Source organism: Triplophysa dalaica, chromosome 7, assembly GCF_015846415.1.
Source record: "Triplophysa dalaica isolate WHDGS20190420 chromosome 7, ASM1584641v1, whole genome shotgun sequence".
Lineage (NCBI taxonomy): Eukaryota > Metazoa > Chordata > Actinopteri > Cypriniformes > Nemacheilidae > Triplophysa > Triplophysa dalaica.
This window is the reverse complement of record NC_079548.1, coordinates 23,637,305-23,664,224: the sequence shown is the minus strand read 5'-3', so window position 1 is coordinate 23,664,224 and position 26,920 is coordinate 23,637,305. Positions and strand designations below refer to the sequence as shown.

General features: G+C 37.1%; 2 protein-coding genes across 2 annotated transcripts in view; both read right to left on the bottom strand.

The window, feature by feature from the left end:
- The window catches only part of mosmoa (modulator of smoothened a), a 30,642-nt gene extending 20,756 nt beyond the window's left edge, over positions 1–9,886 (bottom strand). Inside the window, exon 1 of the mRNA XM_056753775.1 lies at positions 9,082–9,886. Within this exon, the coding sequence (XP_056609753.1) occupies positions 9,082–9,187 (106 nt within the window). The 5' untranslated portion in view covers positions 9,188–9,886. The remainder of the gene's footprint in view (positions 1–9,081) is intronic.
- Positions 9,887–11,064: 1,178 nt separating this feature from the next.
- Positions 11,065–26,831, bottom strand: LOC130425660 (cytochrome b-c1 complex subunit 2, mitochondrial). Its single transcript, XM_056751988.1, has 15 exons — positions 26,814–26,831; positions 26,249–26,392; positions 25,404–25,508; positions 25,146–25,295; positions 24,959–25,023; positions 24,809–24,865; positions 24,452–24,576; positions 24,250–24,347; positions 21,436–21,493; positions 15,150–15,245; positions 14,535–14,734; positions 14,362–14,442; positions 12,617–12,693; positions 11,769–11,922; positions 11,065–11,329 (listed from the first exon to the last, which is right to left on the bottom strand). Exons 1-15 carry the CDS (start codon positions 26,814–26,816, stop codon positions 11,246–11,248), a joined length of 1,497 nt encoding a protein of 498 aa, XP_056607966.1. The 5' UTR covers positions 26,817–26,831; the 3' UTR covers positions 11,065–11,245.
- Positions 26,832–26,920: the final 89 nt, after the last annotated feature.

The following is a 26,920-nucleotide window of genomic DNA, read 5'->3' as shown; positions in this document are numbered from 1 at the left end:
CACATCTGGATAAATAAAGCTGAAAAAGCGCTGGAGCCCGATTCCCAATCAGCTCATACTGAAGCAAACAGACAGAACCTGCTGATGATAGAAATACACTATTCAGCAGTATATGATATCAAGGACAAGGTGTCCTCATCCATACAGATCAGATTGTATGGCAATATTTTAAGCAAAAGTTAAAAATAATTAATTACCTATATTTCCAAAACATTAAATGTTTTCTAAAACATTTTATTTTGTACCGTCCAGTTCGCAGTCTATCTGTGAAACAATGGAAATCAAGCGAACGTGTTTTTTTTCCTGACGAAGTTGTTGTCTCATTAGTGCAGGCTGAGAAGCTCTGGAGATATGGAACGCTATAGAGATGAGTCAAACCGCCTCTGAACCCCGGTGGGTGGAAAGCGGAGGCCGTATATGCTGCTGCAGGCTTGTTCTCTTTAACACACTAAACACACACAGATGCACACACATCCTGTTTCCCTAGTGAACCCAAACACATATATTTGTTTCTTCAAGTATTAGCAATGTAGATTTATACAATAAAATTCATGGACAAATATGAATGGGTTGAGCATATGAAAACTATCAACATGCCATCAATTAAACAAAATACTTAAATGAAAGACCTTTAGGATTACAGATTTGAAAGGTATTATATACCCTTACAGAAACCCCCCAAAATAAAGAAAATTAATAACAGAATTAACATCGCTTTATTTTCTGAAATGTAAAATCTTTGGCTTCGACCAGCAGAATTAGGAGCATTTTTGGGCCGATAATGACAACTGATAATTCTTTAACATTGGAAGCCCATAACCGATAAATTACAAATAAAGTATTTTAATATAAATACAATTTTTTCTTTTTGCCTGGATCAGAAGGCAAAATGTGGACATCTGCGTTTATTTTAAAACTCCGACTAACGTACACAATAGTGTTGTCACGACAACAAACTTGTGACGATACTTGCATTTCCCAATATCATTTTGAGCTCTGATTGGCCATTGTGTTTCCAAGCTCATCAGAATGCCTCCTTACCGAGTCCTTGCACAAACAAACCCAGAAGCACGTGAAACGTTTTATAGAGTATGTGTATGAACATTGTAATGGGACAGAAAGACGTCTAGATTCCTGTCTGCCACATTCCTGTCAAACATAGCACAAACCATCTGCTTTAGAGGCCATTTAGACGATACTGTTTTCAACTAAAAACGGAATCTTTTCATGCGTTTTGGCTGTACATTTACACAACAACTGCATTTTGGGGAACTGAAAACCCAAACTAAGTTAAAGCAACACTATTGAACTTTTGCTCACGGTCCCCCATGTGGTTTCCAGTGTGATAAATAATGTTGCTGTATAAGTTTTCCGTGGGCAGCGCAATACACGCATATTTGTTTACTAAGCTGATGGAACCGGCAAATACAGAAACGTTGTAGTAGCTGCTATGAGGCTGCTCAGGTAGCAGCAGGAGTAGAATTTGTCTGGTTAAGAGTTGTTCTACCACTGAACTCATTTTACACTTACATTTAGGCATTTGGCAGATGCTTTTATCCAAAGCGACTTACATTGCTTTATCTTATACATTTTACATAGATATTTTCAATCCCCTGGGATCGAACCCACAACCTTGCGTTGTTAACGCAATGCTCTTACCACTGAGCTACAGGAAAGCTATTTTAGGGACAATATTTTAAGATTGAAAAATGATAAAGTGTAGCTTTAATTACTACTAAAAATATTGCAGTGTACATTAAGTAAGTGTGGTAATTCTGTTATATATAATAGCATATAAACAATTTACTATAGTCAATTTTCCAAATTTTCATCTAGATCTGCGTATTTAGGAAATTTTGGTTAGTTTTGTTTTATCAACATGGCACAGCACCGTGATATTACCTGGTATTATGGGTTGAACTACTAGGGAGGCTCATTTCAGTTAATTTCCCTAACTGAAACCGACTAGGGATGAGAGATATTATATAGTTTGCGATCTACCGGTAGATATTCTCCACACGATAGGAATTAGTATTCCAGCGATATAACCGATAAATTCTAGTTGAAGACGTATTTCTGTGTGAGACCCATTCACATCTCATATGTGAAGCAAACACGGGTATAGCGGAGGGCGGACGTGAAACGGAGATAGAGTTTGCACTAAAAGATGAGCTCTAAATCTCATTTAGGTTGGCACTGTAGATGCATCACAATTAATGTTTAGTTTCACTTTTGTTTTATTTTATTTGTTTGTTAAGTATTCGTTGATAGTCATAATACATTTCACCACAACATATAGTTTTTGCTAAAAGCATTTATTTAAACATTTATTAGATGTTGTGCGCGCTTGCACAAATTGTTTAATATGATTCTTGCCTGTTATATACAGAATGAACGGAGTTTCACATGTGCTTTCATAGCGACACAGCACACACAGCACTGCTGATTGTTAACATACAGTACAAAATGCGAGTTTGTATTACGTTATTTTAAAAACGTTTATGACCGCATGAAAGTGTGGATTATTTAATTTGATTTCTGTTATCCACATTTTTTTGTTTTCTTTGTGTAGCACGAGTCACAGACAGAGTCAGTTTATGTTGCTGTGAGAAGAGAAGGTTCACACCGTTCAAGAGACAGTGATTGACAGTTTGATGCGATCGTTTCCACACAACAATTGGCTATATAAAGTTTAGGTATGACAAGATTTGTTTTTATTGAGTTTTAGTTAATAACATTTTTCTTTCCTCCAACACTTTTTAGGTCAAATGTCACTATTATATTTTATATTTACAAAAATACTGTGGGTATATTTTAGGAGACTGTTTGATTTGGGGTACGTTTTACCTTTTGATTAATGCTTGTGTTTCTGAGGCTCTAGACTACATGCAGCTACTATAGCTAGTGGTGATAATATTAAGGATTTAGCCGATAATCGAATCAGTTATTTTCAAAGCCGATTTGGCGTTAAAGTCATTTAATTTTTAAAATGCGCTTTTTGGCTCTGATGCAGCCAAGGATTTAGTGAGAGCAGTCGGAACACGTCTCTCTAGTTTGTTGCCAAGAGCCGTCTGATTTGTTGGGACTGTGTCACGAGTCCAGCCAATCAACGCGGGAGGGTGCGGAACAGAAAGTTTTTTCACTCTCACACCGAAAGCACTTACTAACTGGATCTGCTTCGGGTTCATGCTCTCTGAGGTAAGGCAGCATCAGACGTTGAGTAAATCACAATCCACTACCAGTGTTGGCACAGTTACTTTGAAGTAGTAATCTGATTACTGATTATACCTCTAAAAAGTAACTTCGTTACTGTACAGATTACTGGATTAACTAAAGTAATGGGAAGTAACTAAATTAGATTACTTGTTACTTTATCAGTTACATTCAGCAGCTGCAGCCAACACCATCGCTGCCTCAACATAAAAATAAATTATCCACCGCCATCATTTTCTCTGCTATAGATATCCGCACCAGACCCGGACCCGATCGTCATTTAAATTACTCAGTAAATTTTCAAGCAATTTCTTTGTCTATAAATACTTAAATCTAATATTTCGATTTAGCACACACATGTACCTGTCACACAGTCGTCGCATATTACATACCCAGTACTTGATTCATCCTTGTTAAAACCACTTCTCTAAAACGCTCCCACATGGTACTATTCTTTTCTACCTTTTTTTTCTTTTTAATTCTCCCTTTCTACATTTCTCTCAGATCTGTTTTGCCTCCATTTCTGCTTTAAGAAATAGACCGTTCTCTACCGCATTTCTTTTAAATTACTGCAATTTAGCGCCTGATGAAAAATGCATTTAAAACACATTCGTATTTTTAGTGAAATGTTGTTAATATTGTATATTCTATCATCCACCCACGACCCACCCGCAATTAATCTGATTGTATTTTTTTATTACCCGTCTAACCCAACCCGCGGATAATCCGCAGCGCCTGCGGATCTAACCGCCATCCGCGGATCACTACTGCCCGACCAACTTCTTCAACTCTCCCCCACTTACTGGTTTTGCACCAAAGTCCAGCATTTGTTGTTTGGGTGGTGGGGACCTGCTGCTCTCTACTTCGCAACACCTGGTGGAACTTGCTCTGTAAATTGGACTGTGCTGTGCTTTGACTCCAATTGTTTCTTCAAATTTGACTTAGTGTTTTTGTAGCTAGATAGCACTTTGACGCCAGCACATAGAGTACAACGAACCTTTATGTTGTCATCTAGTGGACACAAACTCGTGACTGTATTTCCAGCTAGAAACGCACTTCTCTCTCCTCCCTCCATTGTTGTTTACGTTTCTGTCGCTGTGTTTAGGGGCTATTACACGTGATTTGTCCTCGTGCTGAAAACGTGACTTGTCGCATAATGCTACGTGACTTCACTCCCTGAGACGCAAGAAGAAAGCAAAAATATATATTTTACTAAGGAAAATGACAAAAATAGTAACGCACAGTAACTTGGATAAATAACTTTAATCTGATTAATGGTTTAGAAAAAGTAACGCGTTAGATTACTCGTTACTGAAAAATGTGGTCAAATTAGACCAACGCGTTACCAAGTAACGTGTTACCGGCATCACTGTCCATTACACTGAAGATGCAAAACACTTCAATATAATTAGAGCCTGAATTTCGGAGCAGCTTTGCAGGTTTCCTGCAGGTTCCGCAGGATTTACGCATTATTATCATGTAGATATAATTCACATCCATAGTATAACAAAGACTTTGCTCTGCTCAAATTAGCACTTATGGTGTGCACCCGGGTTCGATTAACGTCAAGAGTTCAGTTCGTTTGGGTGATGTGAACATTGTCTTTTGAACCCGGGAGCGCACCCACAAACTGTACCCGAGTCCACTTAAAAGGGGAGGTCTGGGGTGCGGTTCATGTGAACCGATGTATGCTTTGCTGCTCATATGAACGCAATGGTACCAAATCACGGAAGTGAACCGCTAGTTATAACGTATTTTTTTGGTAAAAATGTTTGCTTGTGTGCGTTTCACTCACTTTTTCTGACCAGCGTTAGTGGCCCGCTCCAAGCAGGGAGCTGTAGCCTATAGGCCATCTCATTTCTGTTCGCCTTCAGTGTTCTTAAGAGCATTTGCAGTACATTCACTGATGAAAGTGCCACCCTGGTTCGGACCCAAAACATAATAATATGAATGCAGTCCAGCGGGGAGCAATCGAACTAGGGTTCGGACCAGTTAATCGAACTAAATGTGAAACCGACCTCAGTAACACATCTGGAGCTTGGTGCAAGCTCGTTATATTTATGTCCATGTATGTGTCTATGTGCGCTGATCAATAATTTCATCCAATTGTTTCATTCGCACTGGTTGGAAAGATGGCAAGTACAGAGTCACCGTAAAAGTTCTCATATTTAATGACACGTTTCTGTCTTTATGTGTGCTCAGCAACGATTTCCTCTATTTCGTCATTTTGTTGATGCTTGAAATGATGCTGGTGCTGGTAAAGTCTCCGAAACAGTTCTCGCGTCAAGCATGTGATACACGTTTGCACTTCTGTGTTTACCATAGCAATCTATGTATGTGCGCTGATGAATGATTAAAAAAATTATGTAAAATGTATCTCATTTTCTAGTCTTTTTCAATTTAACTTAAAAAAAAAATTAAGGCCTTATTGTTATGGCAGTTTTTGCCCTGTTGTATCTAAAATGGTCTCGAATATCAACTTTTTTAGTTATTGATTCTAAGTTATCCAGTATCGTTACAACACTACTACCTAGACAGTAGTATTGCATATGTCATATCTTCGAAGAGTATTTAGTTTGATAAAATTTATAAAAGAGAGATAAAGCTGTACGTTTATTTCTGGAAAAAGACGAGTTGCTGGAGGCAGGCAGGGGGGAAGGAAGTCCAGCGCAAAGACACAATACATCATCGTTTCATCCCTTCCTGTTTTTTACATTATGCATATACACGCCGATTGCCAACCAAACACAGACGTAGGACTTAGTTTGACTACTGCGTCCAGTTCATGTCCGTCATGTTTCAGCACTGGGACCGCGTATATTTACATGTACTGTGCCGTCCCGTGCACAGAAATTATGCGCTTAATACATCCGCCTTACTGCCCTTATCTTATGTTCTTCTGAAGTTCATAACAGTTACAACACAAGTAGGTAAGAGATATGTTGTATGTAAAGGAATACTAAAAAGGAAAACCTTTCTTCAAGCAGAGGAAATGTTTTTGATTTTGTGTACCCATCAGCCTAGCAATAATAAACACAAAATGCCTGAAAAACAAAATCAACAAAAAAACCTTGATGTAACAGTTTAATCAAAATATCTATGTAGATCTAAGTAGATCAAAGAAACCGTGAAAGAGCCCTAAACAGTGTCTCATCATTGAATTATTTTGCCTTGTTCTAGTCTTAGTCCACATCAAAGAGAGAGGCAGGGACATTACAAACACTTTAATGATTTTACCATTCACAGGAAGGAAACAATCCGACAATGGCTCAACAAAGGAGACCATTCATTTTAGTGAATTGCATGCTGCAAACAATGAACTTTAAATACCTGAGTTTGCCAGCTGAAAAAATATCTGATAAAAACAAACAAAAGAAATATCTATGCATCCATCCATGAGGCTTTTTCTACAATATTTTTTCCAAGTCTTTCCTAAGCAGACAATGGCTTTTAAGTTTTATTGGTCAAATTTTTTTTATTTCTGTATTGCGCTTTTTACATACCAATTTTGAACACCACAAATGTTCAACTCTATTGTTAAAAAAGACTTAATTTCCTTTGTGTGAAAAAAATGACTTGATTTTAAGGTGAAATGTAACAAGGGTATACTTTCATAAGGCTAGCTACTTGGGATGCACTGATATGTACATTTCTGGACCGATAACAATAACCAGAAATTCTTTAACATTGGAAGCCGATAAACGATATATTGGCCGATATACAGTCTCTAAAATTAATATAAAATTCCCTAGGACTGAAACATAAGACAAAAAGTGGACAACTGCTTTTATTTGAAAACATTCACCGTAGAAAACAAGGTAACCATTAGTTCTCTTTACCTACCTGGAAATCATGTACCAACCCTACTTTCCACTAGTTGACGATTCATTAACCTTCAAACTTTTCAGGTATATTCAATAAAGAAATGATAGATTCGCAATAGCCACATGTCTAACAGGTCTCAAGACAGAAAGCATTCATACAGCAGTCTGATTTAAACTATATGCTTTTGTTCCTATAATTTACTCAATCATAAATACTTTATCTGTTTTGTAATGTTTTGATAATAGAAGCAAACGATCACGACATAAATACTGTACTGTATTTTAACTGCGAGCAGCATCCATATGAAGTAGTTTAACCAGAGGATATGATTAAGATATATTTGCTTTAATATATCGGCATACATTTTATTATCGGCTGATACCGATAACATTAGAATGTCAATTTATCGGCTGATACCGATATGGCAGAGAATTGTTTGGGCATTCCTACTCAATACCCCAACCGATAACTAGTTTCTTATCTACAGAACAATGATGCCAACAAAACAAACAATAGAAACGCCTTATACAAGTAGCCATAATGATTCTCGCAGGCCGAAAGAATATGCGGAGATTGGTTGCAAATGGCAAAAAAAAAAACATGCCAGCATCATTTTGTTACATAGCTGCTTGCGTTGACACCTCATTCAATGTTGTAGTATGAGGTTTACTAAGAAAACAACATGCGGTCACTCATTCTTGCTGAATTCGTTGGATTGTGCTTGAACCCCTCTGACCCACTTACTAAGCAGTCATGCATGCTGAACAAAGAGCAGCTGTTTATCAACAGCCCGCTTGAACATGGACATCTGAGGACAGTCATGTTTGGCAGGACGGCTTTAAATGTTTAACAATGGTGTTGGTGTCATAGTTGCCTTGGAGAGCCTGAAAAGATTTATTCAATTAACCAAGGCACAAAAGTATTAAGAATAACCTCAAGCATGTCTTGGGGTTTATCATGACGGCTGCATAGTATTGGATGGTGTTTAAATGAATGCTATATTTACACTACCCAAATATTACAGAAGAATCATTGGTGCAATTTGCCTGCAATCAATGATTGACATGTCATGAGAACACATCTGAAAAATTAAGTGTTTCCAACTTTAAACAATACAGTTCCAATTTAAGTCATTTTTAATAAGGAGTTTAACAATTTTACAAAATGAATTCTCATTGAGTTATTTATTTAGTTTATTTATTATGGGGTTTATAGGTTGACCTTTAAAATTGAATTATTACCTATATATATATATATATATATATATATATATATATATATATATATATATATATATTAATAGCTCACATTAAATTATTATTACCGTATTACACCAAAATTAATTTATATTTCATGACAATAGGTAAATATGGAGAACTACACTCTTAAAACTAAGGTGTTTCACATTGCCATAGAAGAACCTTTTTGTACATGTTCCACAAAGAACCTTTTATATTTCTGTTTCACAAAAGGTTCTTTGTGGCAAAAAAAGGTTATAAAAAGGTAAGAAAGAGATGGTTCTTTAAAGAACCAAAAATGGTTCTACAGCATCAGAGTAAAGAATCTATAAAGAATCTTAAGTTTCAAGAGTGTAGAAATGCATTCTTTATTGAAATTCTGATGCCTTTTTCAGGCCTGAACATCTCAATTTTTCAACTTCATGAACTAGGGGAGACTTCCAAGTATTATTGCTCATATAAACTATTAAATAGTTTATAGCAATTTTGTATCAAATAAAAAAGTTCATCCACATTTAAGAAGGCATTTTGTTTTAAATACATTAAGCCAAATTGAATTAAATGTTTGCATGCACATTAACAAACGCCAGCAACAAAGTTATACTATAATTCATGCAAGTTAAAATAAAGTGTGACCTGCTAAAGTAACATAAACAACAGTCTTTGTTTTCTCAAGATACTTAAATACTTTGAAAAACTCTCAGATATGCTTCATTCAACTTCAGAGAAGCGTCCACCTTAAGCTCTAGCGTTTTTGGTACACATCTGCATACAAAACAACAGAAAAATATCGATCACATCTCACCTGCTGACTCGCCAGTGTTGATCCAGTCTGGATTGGCAATACTCGCTATGGCAAATATATCCGCAGCCAGAAAAAGACATCCTGAAATAATGGTAAGTTTATCCATCTCAGGTTATGTGGTCACTGGTGCTATACTGAAGAAGTGAGCAAATCTTTCTTAAGATGCAAGAAAGCAGTCAGTAAGCAGGATGTTCACTGTTCAATCCCAACTGCATGATATGATATGATGTGGATGTATATGAAGTCCTGGGCCCTTTTAGATCAATATAACGGCCCTAAAGACCAGGCAATGTCCCTGATCTTCCTCCTATTAAGAGCTCAGGGCTGATGTTCCCTCCTCATCATCCTCGTATGGTGACTGCAGTGTTCTTCTGTTATTAGCTAACGGGCTACAGATCCCGACCGTTTGTTTGCCGTCCGGAGGGCCTGGTGCCGCTCGACGTCCTCATAGCCATCTCAAAACAAGTTCTCGTCGGCGGGATTTTAAAAGGAAAAGACGAAAAACAGCTATTTAGAGCCGCAATCGGTCGTTTTCGTCGACGGTGTTATGGTCCATCTTTCGCCTCAGCTGCACGCGCATCTGCACGACCGCCGAGGGCGAGCACGGCACCACCGCATCATCTTCTTCATGCCAAAAACGGATGAAAAGCCAGCCTGGAAGGGTTAAAGTGTGTTATGTGAGTGCGTAAGGGAATTAAAGACAGCTAAACGCCACTGAAGCATGAGAAACAACGACGTGAACGCAGCTCTCGAGTCTTTCCCAATGACATCAAGCGAAAACCCCCACGCAGAGTCTATCGTCAGACACAACAGGCCTCCGAGATCACGCTCTGCTATTATCGCGAGAATACAGAAGGTTACGGGGTCTCTGCTGTGTTCTGTGCATCATCATGCCACTGTCAACACCACGATTGCAACAAACTAAAAATAATTATTTGAATATCTTTAATGTATTTTAATTAAATAAATGAATAATAAACATGTACACCAATGCATTGACCACGTAACGTTACTTGTTAATATCATAAGCGAACTTTATAAGAAATGATGTAACTTAATGCATTTCTCTCATTTAGCCATAAAGTGGAATTATATAGCTGCAGTTAAACATCATTTAACCCCCATATAATTAATAATAAAGAATATATGATATTGCAGGAGTTAATTATGGAATAAAATCTTTGAAAATTACTAAAAAAAGAGATTATATCAGATTATATAAATGGTATTTGATGCATTAGAGGCATTTACTGTTCAGGGCCTTTCAATGAACAGTTCACAAAAAAGGATCTTACTGATTTTCCATATTTTTAATAAAAATCACTATATTCAAATCAGGACCAATTTTTTGTGAACTATTTCTTTAATACATACCTTAAAGTGACAGTACCACCAAAAATGAAAATTCTGTCATCATTTACTCACCCTCAGATTGTTCCAAACCTGTATGAATTTCTTTGTTCTGATGAACAAAAAGAAATATAATTGGATGCATGTCAGTAACGAAACAGATCCCATTCACTGCCATTTTAGGGAAAATAATCACTATGGGAGTCAATGGGGATGAGATCTGTTTGGTTACTACCACCTATTCTTTCCAAATATCTTGTGTTTAACAGAAATGTATACAGGTATGGAACAATCTGAGGTTGAGTAAATGACAGAATTTTTTTTTTGGGTGGACTGTACATTTATTACTTAATGACAATATACTGTTTTATGAGATCTCAACTGTTAAACAATTATGCTAGATGCACATAATCGTAATGCATAAGTTTGTTTCATACACCTCATTGTAAATGACAATATACATATTTGTTTTACTTATTTAAACCTTATAACATATACATTATCACAAATAAGAGTTTATTTATTTTAATAGGCCCAATTTGTATCTTATTTCTTCATCCTTAAGGCAACTGGAGGAAACATCTGAATAAAATGTCAAAGAAGGCACTGGAACAAAGAACTTTCACTACAATAAATATTTCAATCAATCTTTTTAATGAATGTACATACAGGGACATAGACGAAATTGATGGAATTGATTTTGTGATAAAATGACCAAAAATGTTTGTACAGCAATCAGGGTTTAACATCTCAGAGAAGTTTTTACATCAAAATAAGCTGGACAATATAGTTAATTTTAGATCAGGACCTTTTATCACAATTCATCAAGAAATGGTGTGTTTGCCAGATGTCCATAGCTTGACATTGTCTTCTTGCTTTCAACAAACTTCTTTGCAGCCTGTGGAAAATATAAGGGTTGTAATGTTAAATATCATTCATTAAACTTATGGTTGCATATTAAATACATAGGTTTGTCTGATATAAAAATACTTAAACCAACATACAACATTTTCCTGACACAAATGCATCCATGACATTTCTATGATTCTACAATTTGTTACATCGTCTACAAACTGTTATAAGAAAATACACTTTTGACTATAAAATTAAGTTAGAATGTTAAACTTTTTATCTGGGTGGGTAAATGTAACCATCATTTTGAACTGCTACAACATTAAGACAAAAAGTTTTAACTTGGGTTTCAATACTCTTTTGCGACTGGGTTTAGTTGTGATTGTGTGTTGCAGTATGCCTTCATAGTCAAACAACCTCCTATTTGAAAAGATCAAGAAAATGTAGATTTCTTGTGACAAGCATAACAAAATCATGTGACTTACCTTGACGACATCATTGGAGGTCACAGAGTTAATGCTCTGTGTCACAGACAGAGGTGAGGTGTAAGCTCCACTGCTCAGAACCTGAACTCCCACTTCCTCCAGCCATCCATCTGAAGTCTCCAAAGACATCAGATAATCAGCCAGCAACTGGTTCCTAAAACACACAATAACAAGCCTTTCATCACTCTCTCCATACATCATCAGTGCCTGCAGAAAAAGTGCTCCTATCAAAACCAAATAACTTGCTCCACAACTTAAACGACTTTTCAGCTGACGTAACTGGGAGCATGGGGAAAAATGATACAAGTAAAAGTTAAGCACTGCCTAAATTATATCCCACTAAATATTCTCACATGTAACTCTCACAAATACATCTCAAGTAGGTAGCTGGTCAGACTGCTGCTGTTAGACTGCCAAAACAATGATTTATAAAAATTATGTAACATATAAACCATACATTTTAAATCCTACCCAGTTTTGCCCTGTTTTTTTTTTATTTTCTCCTCATTTTAGTAACATATATAGACAGTGATGTGTCAACGAAGTCGAGAATTATATTCTTATATTTCAAGAATTAACAAACATAATTTACTTTTGTAGGATAACTGTCACTACTTCAATTTTTCTTCAAGCTGTTTATATTCTTGCCATTATGTAATCCTCAAGTCATAAAAGAGCATGAGCAGAGCCTACATTGCAAAACATATTACTTTTTTCAAACAGATACTGCAGAACAAGAAAAACCCATTGGATTAAGAAGGTAAAATGGTTTGCCAAAGCACTTTCATTTACTGCCTGAAAGACGAACACATGCTGAGGCAGCTGGTGTAAACAAGCTGTATACTCACTTTGCTGAGGTGAGGTCATCTGCAGTAAGTCTTCCTTCAGCTATGGCTGTCACCTGTGCCACGGCTGCATTGATTACCTGCAGAGAGAGAGAGAGAGAGAAAGAGAGTGTCAGTCAGTCATTCACTTTCAGCTGGGATCATCACAAACACATTCCCATCATTAAATGAATCATGTCATTCCAGACCTTTAAGCTAAATTCTCACTATTTACACCTGTCTAGGGCGATTCTGAAATCACAAAGGCTTCCGTGTTCTGTGGTAGATTCTGTGTTTTATGCACAGCTCTTCTGTGAACTACGGCCCTTTGATGAGCAGGAATAATTGCTCAATCTAAAATCACTATGAGATCGAGTCGTTTATAATGTGCATTTCAAACATCATTATAAATACTTGAAAAGGTTTGAAGAACAGGGGTAGAATATGCCCATTGGCATTTCCTGGACTGGAACAGTTTTCTGCAGATTACGTTCTTTTGTTTAACTAAAGTTATCAGTTTATATTTAACAATATGCAGCCTTTACAGGCGTGCAATGAATCTCAGCCGAGGCTGTTAAGGATCCATTCGTTGTGGCCTTGTCAGCCCGCGGAAACAAGGTCGCATTTTGAGGCTGCCTTTGAAGTGCCGCATGAAGTCAACCACACTGCAGTCCCAATGTTGTTATTTGGCATAGGAGCTGCTGTTTTTTATTGTTTTGTATTTCATATGGTGATTATGCCACCCGAGCATTATGCAATACCTAAGATGCCTAAGATTGTAATGCAACTACTTGTTTATTTATTTATTTGTAAACACAATTCTTATTGTGGATAATGTGTTCTTTATATTCATGTTGTTATTTAATATTTCTGTTTAGTACAGAAGCTGTGTTGTTCAGCTTTACAGAGCCCAGAGACAACTAGATATAAATCTACAACAAAACATGGCTTATTACCTTAAGTAAGAAAATGCTCTGCATTAAAAGTTTTTTCTTTTTGAATAGTTGGCTTAATAGAAAATAAATAAGCAATAACGTGAATAAGAAACTTTTTAATTAAAAATCGAATCAAATCATTCATAAAAAAATATCTGTCACGTTTACGTATACCTGACATCCAAAACATGCCTCCCATATGTTCTGTGATTGGTCGTTCGCAAGGATTCCTGGGTAGGTAATTTCAGGGGAGGTTCAAAAGATGCAGGCTTCATTGAAGACAAATGGGACGTAGACTTGGTGATTACACACAATTTAAGTCCACGAAACATCAAGTTCACATGAAGTGGGACATTTTGGACAGGGGCTACATGTGTATATTGTACTTCTTTGCCACATATTCAGAGTTTCTGCGCATGTGCGCCCTCTAGCTTTCGGATGTGGCGGCATTTAACTGTTATTCATTAATGACAGAAAATATCAATAACGGCAAAAACCTGTTTACACCATGGACAATAAGAAGTGCAAAGAAGTGAAAATAAATCAGAATTTAATCCTGACTCCTTTTGATATCTTACAAGAAATATATCTTATAAAAAAAAATATTTTTATATATATATAAAAAATCCAATCCATTGGAAGTAGGGGGGAAATCCCATTATGATTTTTATCACCTATATACATTGGCTACAATTGTTTGCACCATTGTGTGACAGATGTTGTCAAAGTAAACAATAACATTATTTCTCTTTTTCTCTTCCATACAGTTTTGAACCAACATGACGTTTTGATTATTTGGCTGATGCTGCCATATGTCCTGGTCATGACACTCACCTCTTTGGCAGAGTGTGCTTGTGAGATGGTATATACTCCAAAGAGTCCTGAGTCAGAATAAGAAGCATTGAAAGCTGTGGCCTGTAAAGAACATAAGTAAAAAACATCAAATCCATTGTAAAGTAAAACAACCCATCTGTACCTCGTGAAAGAATGAGAACAGGTAAACTTACATCAAAAGGCTGAGTGGTAGCCTTGGCAATGCCCTGGCTGAGTTTGCTGGTAATGTTGGATCCTCTCTTAACATGCGGTCCAGCTCCCAGAACCCTCTGCAGCACGCTGAAGGCATTGGCCTCTGCCGAGCCTGTTACAGCTCCTTCACATGTCACCAACGCGTGAACCAGAGCTCCTCCACTCTGTGTCCGCAGCTCACCTGTAAGCAAACCACAGCGCTTTAATATTTAAATGAATACTAAATGATCAAACAAAATGTCCATGCCAAACTTTATTCGGTATACATATTAAGCAACACAACAAATTATCTCATGATGAATAAACAATTGTGAATTTAGAAAAAAACAACCTAACTGCAAAAAGAAAGTTGTTTAGGAAACAAAGACTTTTGTTATTTTAGTTATTTTAACATTAGGCACTGTGTGTGTAAAATCACTCTAACCCAAGGTCTCTTGTGGCTTTTAGCTTTTCTTAAAAAATAATATTTTAACAGCTCCTCAAACTATAAAAGTGTTTTGTTTCTTAAAAGAAATGTGCATTAAGTTGTACCTTTATTACACACAAATAATTTCCATTCAGCTCAAACATTACATGCATGTCAATGATGTACTCACCACCACGGTATACAGCTTTAGCCCCTGCTGCTCCGGTTCCTTTATGGACACTTAAGAACTGCTCTCCAACCTTCTTAAGAACATCATGACTGACCCCTTCACAAACAAAGACAATCACATCTTCAAAGTCAAATATTTAAGGGCCAAGCCCCGTAGGGGTTATGGCCAATACTGCTTCTGTTGGTATTGTTATTATTCCATGGGAGTCTATGGCAGCCCTATGAACCCTAGGAAAATGATGGTCATGTGACCAATTATGGGGGCCCCAGCACTCACTCAAGCACCAACAGCAGAAAAAAAAGTTCAATGTTGACCCCAAAATGTACTGAAGGCTTTAACTTGGTCAATCTCAGATTCATCAATATGAAAAACTGTATGTGTCATCAACACATAAAAGTTATCGAATTACAATCCCAAACGTACCCTTGAAGCTTCAAGACAGCACCACCTAGATTTCTTAAGATATGACTCTTTTATATAATTGCTTATAACTCTTGAATGCTTTGTCTAAAATAAGTTTTTAATTATTTCTCATGGTCCGTGCCGATTTCATTGATGCCTAATGTGTCATTTTGTAACATTCAAATCCTAATTTATTGTTAAGCATATGAAAACTTATTTTTTCGCTGCTCATTTGACAAAAGTGGTCAATTTTATTCTAAGCTCTGCTCGTATGATCTTTGGACCGAGACGTAGAGAAATAGCCAAACAGATTTTTGATTTCTGGGGTTGCATTTTTGAGAAATACCACTGAAAGTTAACTATGACATCGTCTCTTTCTCGTATTGATCTTTTCTCACTGGATGTAACTTTTTGTGCATTACTATACAAAAATGATATTCTTGCGTTCCTTGTCACTTCTGATATCCGATTCTCTTATACATTGTATTTCTGTTATTTTTGCTATACGGTCTTGTTAGAGGCCCTTCAGGGATTAGCCCATCTACATTTTTGAAGCTCTGAAGCTCTCCTTTGGATCCTGGGTCAAGCATGTCAACTGGGTGGCACAATAAGATTAGCCGCAAGCCTCTAATACAAGAGGTTGCGGGTGTCAATCTCGTGTTGTGCGTTGCTATACAAAATTATTTTTATTTTCATTGTCACTTCTGACATCTGTTTCTCCTGTAGACTGTATTTATGTTACATTTGCTCTACTGTGTCATTTCAGCCCCTTCTGGGATTGGCTTATGTCGATGCTTGAAGCTCTGAAAGCTGTCCTTGTCCATTGTGCGCTTTGAGTTTGTTTTCACCTATTCTTCTCAACCTGTCCCTTTTCATCACGGATTCTCCATGTGTGTCTTTTTTGCTCCATTGCGGCTTCGCACTGCGCTTGCAGCGCCTTCGGGGCTTGGCTGGCCCCTATCGCTGCTTGCAGCTATATTAAATACAATATATGGGTCAATGACAAATAAGATTTTCAAGAAGAAAAAAAAAATATTTTAAGTATTTTTATGTCCAAAAAAATGTATTGTGTTGATTTATATTGGTTTTACAGCATTTTAGGGAGCATTAATTCATTATTAAACAAGATTTCTGATTTTACCACCCAGAAAATGTCAGGTGGTGCGACCATATATTAATTTAAAATAATATACATTTAATTTATTTTTGCACTGAGTATTTTTCCCCTCATATATAAGAAATTTAACATAAAATCATGCCAAAATATTTTATTAAGAATTTTATTGAGAAAATTAACACTTATTTCTCAGTTTTGTTCTCTGTTTGTATGTTCAGACGGTCGCACCACCTGACATTTTTGGTCTTTCAAACACCAAAACTCAAAAAATCTATTGAATTTCAATAAAATGAAAAGGGTTTCTTATAAAGGACATATTTTAGATCCATTTGATATATGACATGTATGTATTCAAATTCTTTTTAGGAAAATAATGAATTTGGACACAAAAAATACATGTCACGTCATTGACCCATATACTATAAGAATTACTATAAAAAATTATTATAAGGCAGCACTAAAGCAATCCAATAACTAGGGGTGTATATTTCGTATTTCGCTATACAAAAATGTTACGATGCGCATCGTGGATAGATGGCGATATTTTACGATACGTTTAATTCTATTCATTGAGCGGTCAAGGCACTACACTACTCTGGGCCAGTGCGTCACGTGTGCGTATCTCACATTATGCGATAGAGAGAGAAGTCTCTGGAAGAAGAGGAAGCACAAGACACAATCGGTCTCTTCACGTGCTTTAAAGAGTGCTTACTTTCTTTCAAAATCGCCGGCAAAACACAGCAAACTTGAAGCGTGACTGCAGGCGAGTCACCACGAAACTCATTACAAAGTCAGGCACAAACGTGTTCATATGCCAATGCAAGGTTCTTGCACCATTTTTAAAAGTAAAATTGAATGCTTTTTAAGATCTTTTTAAGACCTCAACAAATATAATTTAAGACCCAAAAATGTCATAATTTCTTATGAATACTCAATTTATTGCCTCCTACAATGGAAATCAAAACTTACAAGTTTTCCATTTGTTATCAATTATGTGCAATGTGTAAACTCTGCAAAAATACTCTTTCATGAGACCTTTTCCTCAAATTAGGAGAAAGTATAATAACTAACAATAACCCTTCCAACACTGTTTGGCCAATATATATGTAAACAATCAAAGCTCACAGTTGGCATTTTCATTTTTTCTTTGTTCCTTTGTGATGCAGAACAGAGCCAACATAACATACATAAATTGGATTATTACACTAAACAACACAATGCATTGCATGAAGGAACCATATAGAATAATGAAAATAACAACACCTAAAGCGGACTCCATCATGGCTGAGTGGGAGACAAAACAATAATACTTCCAACACTTAAAGCAGTCTCCATCATAAATAAGCTCAATAATGAAAGTCCTCAAAACAGCCTTTCCCAAGCCAAAAAGTTGACAAATAATGTACATAACTGTTTGAAAACACAAATGTTATCACATGACTCTTAATGAGAGAAACCAATGAATAGAGAGGTCCATTGTTTGGTAAAATCCCAAATTCTCCACAAGACATGAGGCGTAGCTCTGCCGCTCTCTTCTCAATTTCACGTTCTAGGTTCACCAACTACCTTCTCTTTTCCTTGCATCTTTTTCTCATGGAATTGGATTTAGTGATAAGTTCTGCCATCTTGATCCCTGCTGTATTCTCTGCCTTCTCTGCAAGGCCATCTGCATCCTTTTCTAGAGGTTCACACACAGTTGAGATTGTTCTTCTTTTCTTGCGTAGCTCTTCAAGCTCATCTTCAACCCCTTTTCTCTTGTTCGTCTGTTTTGTCTTTTCCTTTTTTTGAATTTAATTCAGTGTTCAGTGTATTCAATTCAGGTTTGTTTTATTACAAACAACATGTAGTTATGATACAGAATGCCTTCGTACATTAAAATGTGAGCTTTGATATTAAAACACTTTATGCAGATAGTAACAGTACTGGTTATATGCTCTTTTCAGTTCAGTCTATGGTCACTGTGGTCTTTCTATGTGTGTGGCCTATAAATGTAATGGTGAACTTTGCTAATTAAACTAATTATTTTCTATAGGTTTACTAACTGGTAAAATCATGTATTTTGTGGTAAAATACAACATATCTAATTATCTAATGTGTATTTCCAACAAAGTTTGTTTGTGCATCTCTATTTACAGCACATTAACCCTTACGTGAATGTTTACTGTTGGTATGGCATTTACTGACAGCCTAATGTTACATTAGCAGCTAAATCTGCCCAACAACCCATAAAGTCACAATTCGGCATATTTAAACAAAATAAACCACATCTACCAACAGTTACAACTCTGAGCTAATGTGTTGTTACCTGTTAGATTGTCAAAGTGACCATAGACCTGTGACCATGTGGAGCACATAATCAGTCCTCTGCCGACTCTGCCCGGAGTGGGCGCACTGAGCACCGGGGAAATATTGGTGTTTACACCGATAGCATATGAGCTTTAAACCGCACTAACATTACTCAATTTACACATACTTAAAATGAACAATAGTATGGGATTTCAAATACAATCGTAACGTTACTTATATTGAAATGACCAAACATGTCCTCAGCTCTGGAGTGACCCATGAACTCCGACCCATAGTAGCAGGAGATGACGTGGTGTGTACCAGTCTCATCATCAGTAGTCAAGAATCCCAAATGAAGGTCCATTTGTTTGCTCTTTGTCGTTTTATTCATACTTTCGTCAAACATGACAACATATTGTTTCTCACTAACGCTGCACGATAGCTCCTTCTTGATGAAGAAGCGATTCCATATTTGGCAACATATGCAGTTTTATTTTCACCACTGGTGAATGACTTTGCAAGCTGCGAATCGGGGAACATGGCAGCAAAGACGCAATCGTTAGATTGAAATGAATTGTGCCTCGTCACAGTATGGAGAACCCACAGTACCTCTGCCTTTTGGGTGTCTGGCGGTGAAATGAAACTTGTTATAGCCGACTGTGAGGTGGCGTCTGAACTTGTAACGTTGTTGGGTCGTGCTGCAAACAATGCAGGGATTAACCTGGTCGGGTTATGGCTAGCTGCTGCAACTTGCTGATGCTTTCCTCCTTTCATATGCGGCTTTGAGCCCATGGTCCCTAATGAAAAGGTATTTTTGCATAATTTACACATTGCCTCATTGTTGTTTTCAGCCGGCGCCAACCACCTCTAAAATGCATCCTCTTCCATCCACTTTAACTTTGTTAAATTTGCACTTCCCCATCTTCTTTGCATTTTGAACCTCACCTCGACAACCGCGTAATGGTGACACGCAGCCTGATGTCAGCGTCTGTAGCCGACGTACCGTAAACAGCTATTAAATCACGGAGACTCTCATTTCACACCATACTAAAATGAATCAACTATTAGACGTTTTACAGTGGGCCACTGTCCTTTCCCATTGCCATTAAACGCATCGGCAAAAAAAAATACCTACAGGTAAATTTAAGACAATTTAAGACCTTAATTACCCAGATTTTAATTTAAGACATTTTGAGAATTTTTAAGGACCCGCGGGAACCCTCTCAATGTGAATATATCCGCTACCGTGAGCTGCTGCATAACGTGATATTCAACATAAAGTAAGAAAAAAAACTAAAAGACACCAGCGCTGTTCCGATCAAAAAGTGATGGAGTGAGTCGTACTGTATATTAAAAGATTGAATGACATGCTAAATAAAGTATGTGATTTGCATAATTGAAGAAATGTAATACAGTTCAAGTAATTTGCCTTTTTGAAAGATTAGATATTTCTCATTCATAACCGTCTCAAGCAAAGACCGTGCAGAAACATTACCCAATGGCGTTTGAGTGTGAGCTTATCAGAGCGTTTCATTGGTTGAACGTACTGAATGAATACACCCTTCACGAAAGAGTCAATTGAGTCAAATTGAGACTGAATGAACGAGTACATGTCGTTCATTGTCTAATATTCTCGGTGTTGCGACAATGAAAATCCTGTAGTTACTGAACTTTTCTGAAAAATAAAGGTAATGATGACCTGTCAAGTAAATTACGGTCAAGTAAATGATGTCAAAACGGTTACATTTTTGTATAGAACATTTAATTACACCAATTAAATGAGTTAATCCAGATAGATTTTAGTAGACCAATGTAATGTAGATTTCGTTGACTAAAAGTAGACTAAAATATGACTATAAACTAGACTATGATAAAATGGGATGACTTAAACTAAATTGCATTTTAGTCAAAAGACTAAAACTAAATCAAAATTTGCTGTCAAAATTGACACAGATCTTAATTCTAATTTAAGTTTAGCCTTAAAATGTTAAAATTCTTTATTAAATTGTATGTACAACAAAAAAGTTACTAAACTTTAATATTTTGAAAATAAATGTTATTTGTATTTCAGTTTCATTTTTTTATTTTGTTCAAAATATCGAGATATGTATCGAATCTTGAGCTGAGTGTATCGTTACACCCCTAACAATAACTACTAACTATTTATTAAATAAAACGTAAGGTAAAAGTTTATTGAAACTATTTTACAAAATACAACTTATTCCCCAAAAACATATGTATCCTTGATTGCACATTCTGATAAAAATATTCAGTCACTATTTAAAATACTAATTGCAAGTTAAACAATAACAGTTCTTAGCTCATTAAGCGTAAATTTGAAAAGTCTGGTGTTCTGTCTACACTGGAAACTGTTTATGAAAACAAAAGCCATTGTTCCCAAAAAACGCCACAGTTCCCAACCCAAGCCTATGAGCACAACCATGCATTCAAAATGATATGCATTCAAAATGAAAAACTCACCTAATCCCACAAGAGCCATTCTTGCACTGGTGTAATGATTTGCAAAGAACTTCTGCAGCTACAGTTTCAGAGCAGAAAGAGAACGTGTTTACATATACCTCATCGTATGTCTAAAGTGTATTCAGACACTTAAAGTGACAGTTCACCCAAAAAATAAATATTCTGTATTCAGATCCTTGAGTTCAAAATCTGTATAAACGTCTTTGTTCTGACAGGGCTCTAGACTAACTTTTTCCACTGGTTGCCCTGGTGCGCCTAACTTTTTTTCTTAGGTGCACCAGCACAAAAGTTAGGTCAATGGTTCAGCTCAACATTAAATTAAACGTGTCTGTTCCTGAAGTCATGAATTAGCCTCTTAAGGTGTTTTATTAGAGTTGGGGCTAAACTCGCCAGGAAAATGGATCTTGCGGGCCAGAGTTGAGAACCAATTTACACTTACATTTAGTCATTTGGCAGACGCTTTAATCCAAAGCGATTTACAGTGCACTTATTACAGGGACAATCCCCCTAGAGCAACATGGAGTAAAGTGTCTTGCTCAAGGACACACTGGTGGTGGCTGCTGGGATAGAACCAGCAACCTTTGATTTACCAGTTCAGTGGTTTAACCCACTAGACCACCATCTCCAATGAGTTAGCTGCACCCAAATTTTCGAAATCATCGCATTTAACGAATTAAACATTTAACTGGTTTTACCAGTTCACAGTTTTTTTTAAAATGTCCATCAAAATTGACTTGTAAATGATTAACTTACAATCTTGTCAACATAAAGTTCTTTATTTGAGCACAAATCCACATGAAAGGTAACTTACTGAAAAAGTGTTGGTGCTTAAAGTGCTTCACTGAACTGAAATTTAAACTTCAAAGATCTCCAGATAAATGGACCAGAGCTTGACATAACCTGGAGGTTGATGCCTCCGTGTCAGAGCATTGCTTATTATTTTCGGACAGATCGGGCCTTAACTTAACATTAATCACAAAAAAGTTGTCAATCGTTCTGTTCATCTTCTCTCGTCATCCGCGGCTACATCTTCTCTGTTTAACTGACGGCCCTAGGCCGCTCACCTCTCTCCGTCTGACTGCAGCACACGCATTTTCCAACGTACACACCAGAGGTTGCGCTGGACTTTTTATTGTCCGTCATTTTGACTGACAGGCTCGTAAAAAAAACGTCATAATCTATTATCACCTGTTAGGTGGTGTTAGGTGGTATTTCGTATGTTCATTACATCATCACGCTGTACTTGCATCTCAGAACTTGTTGTAATTTAATAAAACTGAATGCCCAATAAAGCCGTTGTTGTTTATATTCATTTATATATTAAATCTTTTAATGTTTATGTTCATATGTGATTAGATCTGGGAAAACACAACACATGGTGCAAATTTATATAGGCCTATTACAGTTTTTGATACCATATTCAAGCCCTTTCCAAAACAGTTTTTATTTTTCTCATATCTTGTGTATGTAACAAAAGTTATTGCTGAGGTTGACTGAAGCGCTATGATTTTCAGGAACGTGATTTGGAGAAAAACGTGTTTAAAGTTAAGTGATGAAAATAAAAGCACAACAGTCCAGTATCACAAGTAAATTTCACTTTACAGAAGTAAGAGACTTTCTCTAATAACAATTTAATAAAAAAACAGTGTTGAAATCTATAAATATACTGTACAAAACCGTTTGAATAAAACGAAAGTAAGGAAAGTGGTGCAGGTCACACTTAAAAAACGAGAGCTCTGCCATTATCACTACACAAGGAAACTAACAAACATTACGGACAACAACTAATAAGCAGTGAAGCAAGTTTAACGTTGTTTATCATGTGCATAGTGTCTAGACTTTTGATCATCCCCCATCGTTTTGCGATCGCGGTCCGGCTCGCATGAGCAGCGGAACGGGGATAACTACCGGGGATAGTTGACTGGGAGCTCTGTCATCTCACGAAAACATTGTATAAAAAACTTTGCATGCCATAGTTTACACAGGATGGGCGGGAAATGTGCATTGATACTCCTTCATTCTTCATGTTATGTGGTTTACTTTGATAGGTGAACTGTCTATCCCGCGTCCCAGCGCGACATCCGACGGGTTTTACAACATCGCATCACATATGTCTAGTCCTTTAAAATGACAGGTGTGAACACGCAGGTCGCCTTGCGAGCATATCACGCTCTAATGAAGGGAAACAGGGATTTACAAATTGCCCTAATTTTAAATCCGCCAAAATGGTATTTTTTTATAATTTAATCCATCACTGGCAAAAAAATCTGTCAATGATAACAAATTTCGTTAACGCAACCTCTGGTACCACTGCCAATCAGAGGGGGTCCACCCTTCGCTATCTCTGATGGTTTAGACCATCATATGGGCCTAATGTGTGTCTGTTGTTGAAACACAGGGAGACTGTCAGAGTTGCAGAGACTTTTTTTCTCCCTCAAATGACTGGTCGCACCGGAGCGACCTCTGATTATTTTCAGTCGCACCTTTGAGAAATAAGGTAGCATTTGCGAACAAATTGGTCACACTCTAGAGCCCTGTCTGATGAACACAGATAAAGATATTTGGAAAAATGCTTCTAACCACAAAAAAGACAATGGTAGGCAAGGTGCCCCAGAACTGTTTGCTGTCCTACATTCTTCAAAGTATCTTTTGTGTTCATCAGAACAAAGAAATGTATTAAAAAATAAATACTACGGTAGGCACTCGTGGCCCAAAAACAGTTTTTGTTTCATCAGAACAACTTGAGGGTGAGTAAATGATTTTTGGGTGAACTGTTCCTTAAAGAAGACGGAATCATTCAGATCGGTCACTCACGTGATCAACGCCAATCTTGCCCACCATGAAGTCTGGACAGTACAGTGAGTTGGACAGGGCGTTCTTATATGCAGCTTCATGCAGCTTCTCAAGAACACCTGTGTGAGAAACACCTGTCATGAGCATCACACTTACGCCAGATATCATGACAACTTCTATATTGTTTCATGCTACTAAACAGTCTGCAGGTGTAAGGTTGTACCTGTCTGTGGGCTCTGGTCGGCTACAGCCTTGTCTATCTTGATTCTAGGGGAGATGTCAGAAAGCTCCCAAGGCCTGAAGTCGGGAGCAGTGGTCACATTGACCAGGTACTCTATGACGGTGTCACTGCATAGGAGAGATAGAGGACAAATTAAATGCACATATAAAATGATGAGCTTTTAAAATATAAGCTGTTAAATTTAGTTCCATTTTAAGTGTTTTTGACAATGATATTAAAACAAATTAACATACAAATAAGGCTGTATAATCCTACATGCTTAATTTGAGACCAAACAACACAATACAAATATTTGCTGTCATGCCCAGCTTCAGCTCATGTTTTAAAAGAGACACTCACAAATCATCTCTCAGAAAGTCCAGAGAATAAACCACGTGTTCCCTTGATGATGTCACACTGAAACACAAGGCAAACATGAATGTGAGAGATTTGCTGGAGTTTGTCTAACTGAAAATGTTTAGGGAGGTCTCGTGTAAATCTATAACTGACCTCAGACCGGCCCCTACAGCCTCCAGACCCTGACAAATCTTGAAGGCAGATGCACCTTTAGTGGTCTGAAACACACAGAAACATTTCATTATGACACATTCATAAATAGCATAATGTCTGAATACATCTTTGCATTGCTGTTTGATTATGTATTCAGTGACATTATTTCTAAAAGCTCCGAACATACCAGATTGGCTGCTAATCGCAGCACGTGAGTGACACCCAGGTTCTCTGCGGTTTCATAGCGACTGCCTGCTTTCACAAACACCCCGATTTTAGAGACTGGGGCGTAGTTCTCCTGAGAGGCGACGAGAAGACCACTGGGAAGCTTGGACACCTAAACCACACAGCCACGAAACATGGTTAAAAAAAAAGAAACGCCATGGAGCTGTGTGTGAAGGCTTTCATCTTATCTGAGCTCATAACATCAGCAAATATCAATTACCTGAACATCCTGGGCTGGGAAAACTGCTGGTGTCGCAGGTTTTCGGGTGGCCAGAGGTTCACTCAGTGACTCGTTCCTCCTAGCAGCAGCAGCATAACAACGTCTCTGTGGAAGACAGTAACTGTTAGTAAACAGAGTCTCAAGGACCATTAGAGGTGTCTGCTTCAGCAAGCATCACTATTAATAAAGGTTCACATTAAGTGTTTGGGGGTTTGTTAGACTCTTGTTAGACTTGGCATGCAACTTGTATTGACTTCAAATTTCAAGTTTAAGATTATAAGTCTTTATTTGAGGGCCCGCAAAGTGAGGCAACCTAAACAAAGGGGGCCTTAAAAATGAAAAAGTTTGAAAATCACTGCTTTAAAGGACGAAAAGAGATGTATTTAATACAAATTTGACATATTTCCCAGGATTTCCAAATGTGCTTGATATGGTGTACTAATCCTGGATCAGCATGTTCTCAGGTAAAATACCTGTTAAAGAGGTCAGTCTGTCACTGAAAGTACAGTATCAATGTGTCTTGACCTTGATACACGCAACAGAACAAGGGTCATTCACATACAATATAAACAACAACCGGAAAAAAACATCTGGGGAAATTAAGATTCAGAATAAAAGTCTGAAGGATCTGTGTAAATGATCATACTACTTAGCCGGGAGAAGAAAGTGGAAAGCGGCTGTATGTCAACCACCGGCTCATTACTGCACTACACTAGCACTAGCAACACTAGCCTGTAACACTCGAATGACAAATATATGCTGATCGGCAAACACTCGGGTTTATTTTTAACTCGCCATTTATACACAATAAAAAGACAGTGCAGACGGAGCGAAAGAGGACTCACGGAGAGATGAGTGAAACCTCGAAATCCTGTCATGACTTCAAATCTCTCCTTCAGCCGCTGGGAAAGACAGTTATGGCCGACCTGACGTCCTACCCACAATCCAGCGCGTTTTGGCGACACTCCATATATGGTCACACTGGAGTCCTGTCAGTTCTCAAGTTATCAACTTAAAGTCCATGGTAAAGTCAATATATTAAAATGCAATTTATGTTAAGTATATAATATAGATAGACATACTGATTAGATTAGACATAATTGTGTACTATTTCATTTATTTATATTGAGTAACTACTTAATTAAAAGCCAAAATGACCTTGAAATTAACCCCTTTGTATCGTACAAAACTATGTTCTGTATACAATTACAAAAATGTCATTAATTTACTTTCACTCTCAAGTTAGGACCACTGCTGAGTGGAACGATTTCCAAAAGGAAGTAATCATACCTTCCTATTATTTATGGCTAGATTATTATATATTATTATTATATACAGCTACAGCCGGAAGTGATGCAAAATCTTGCCATATAATTACAAAAATATGCATTAGCCTGTGCCTAAACCTACCATATCCTAACCTTACAATACAAAATAGTAAAAATAGCAATTAAATGTTGTCCGCGTGACAAAAAGGATGCGGCATTGAAGTGCGCATGCCCAGTGGAGGAAACTGT

Excerpts from the sequence above, each read along its gene's own strand:
- LOC130425660 (XM_056751988.1), bottom strand. Across the intron at positions 25,509-26,248 it reads GAGGTTTCACTCATCTCTCC|AGACGTTGTTATGCTGCTGC; the intron begins GTGAGTCCTCTT and ends TGTCTTCCACAG. Across the intron at positions 24,348-24,451 it reads CGACCAGAGCCCACAGACAG|GTGTTCTTGAGAAGCTGCAT; the intron begins GTACAACCTTAC and ends TTTCTCACACAG.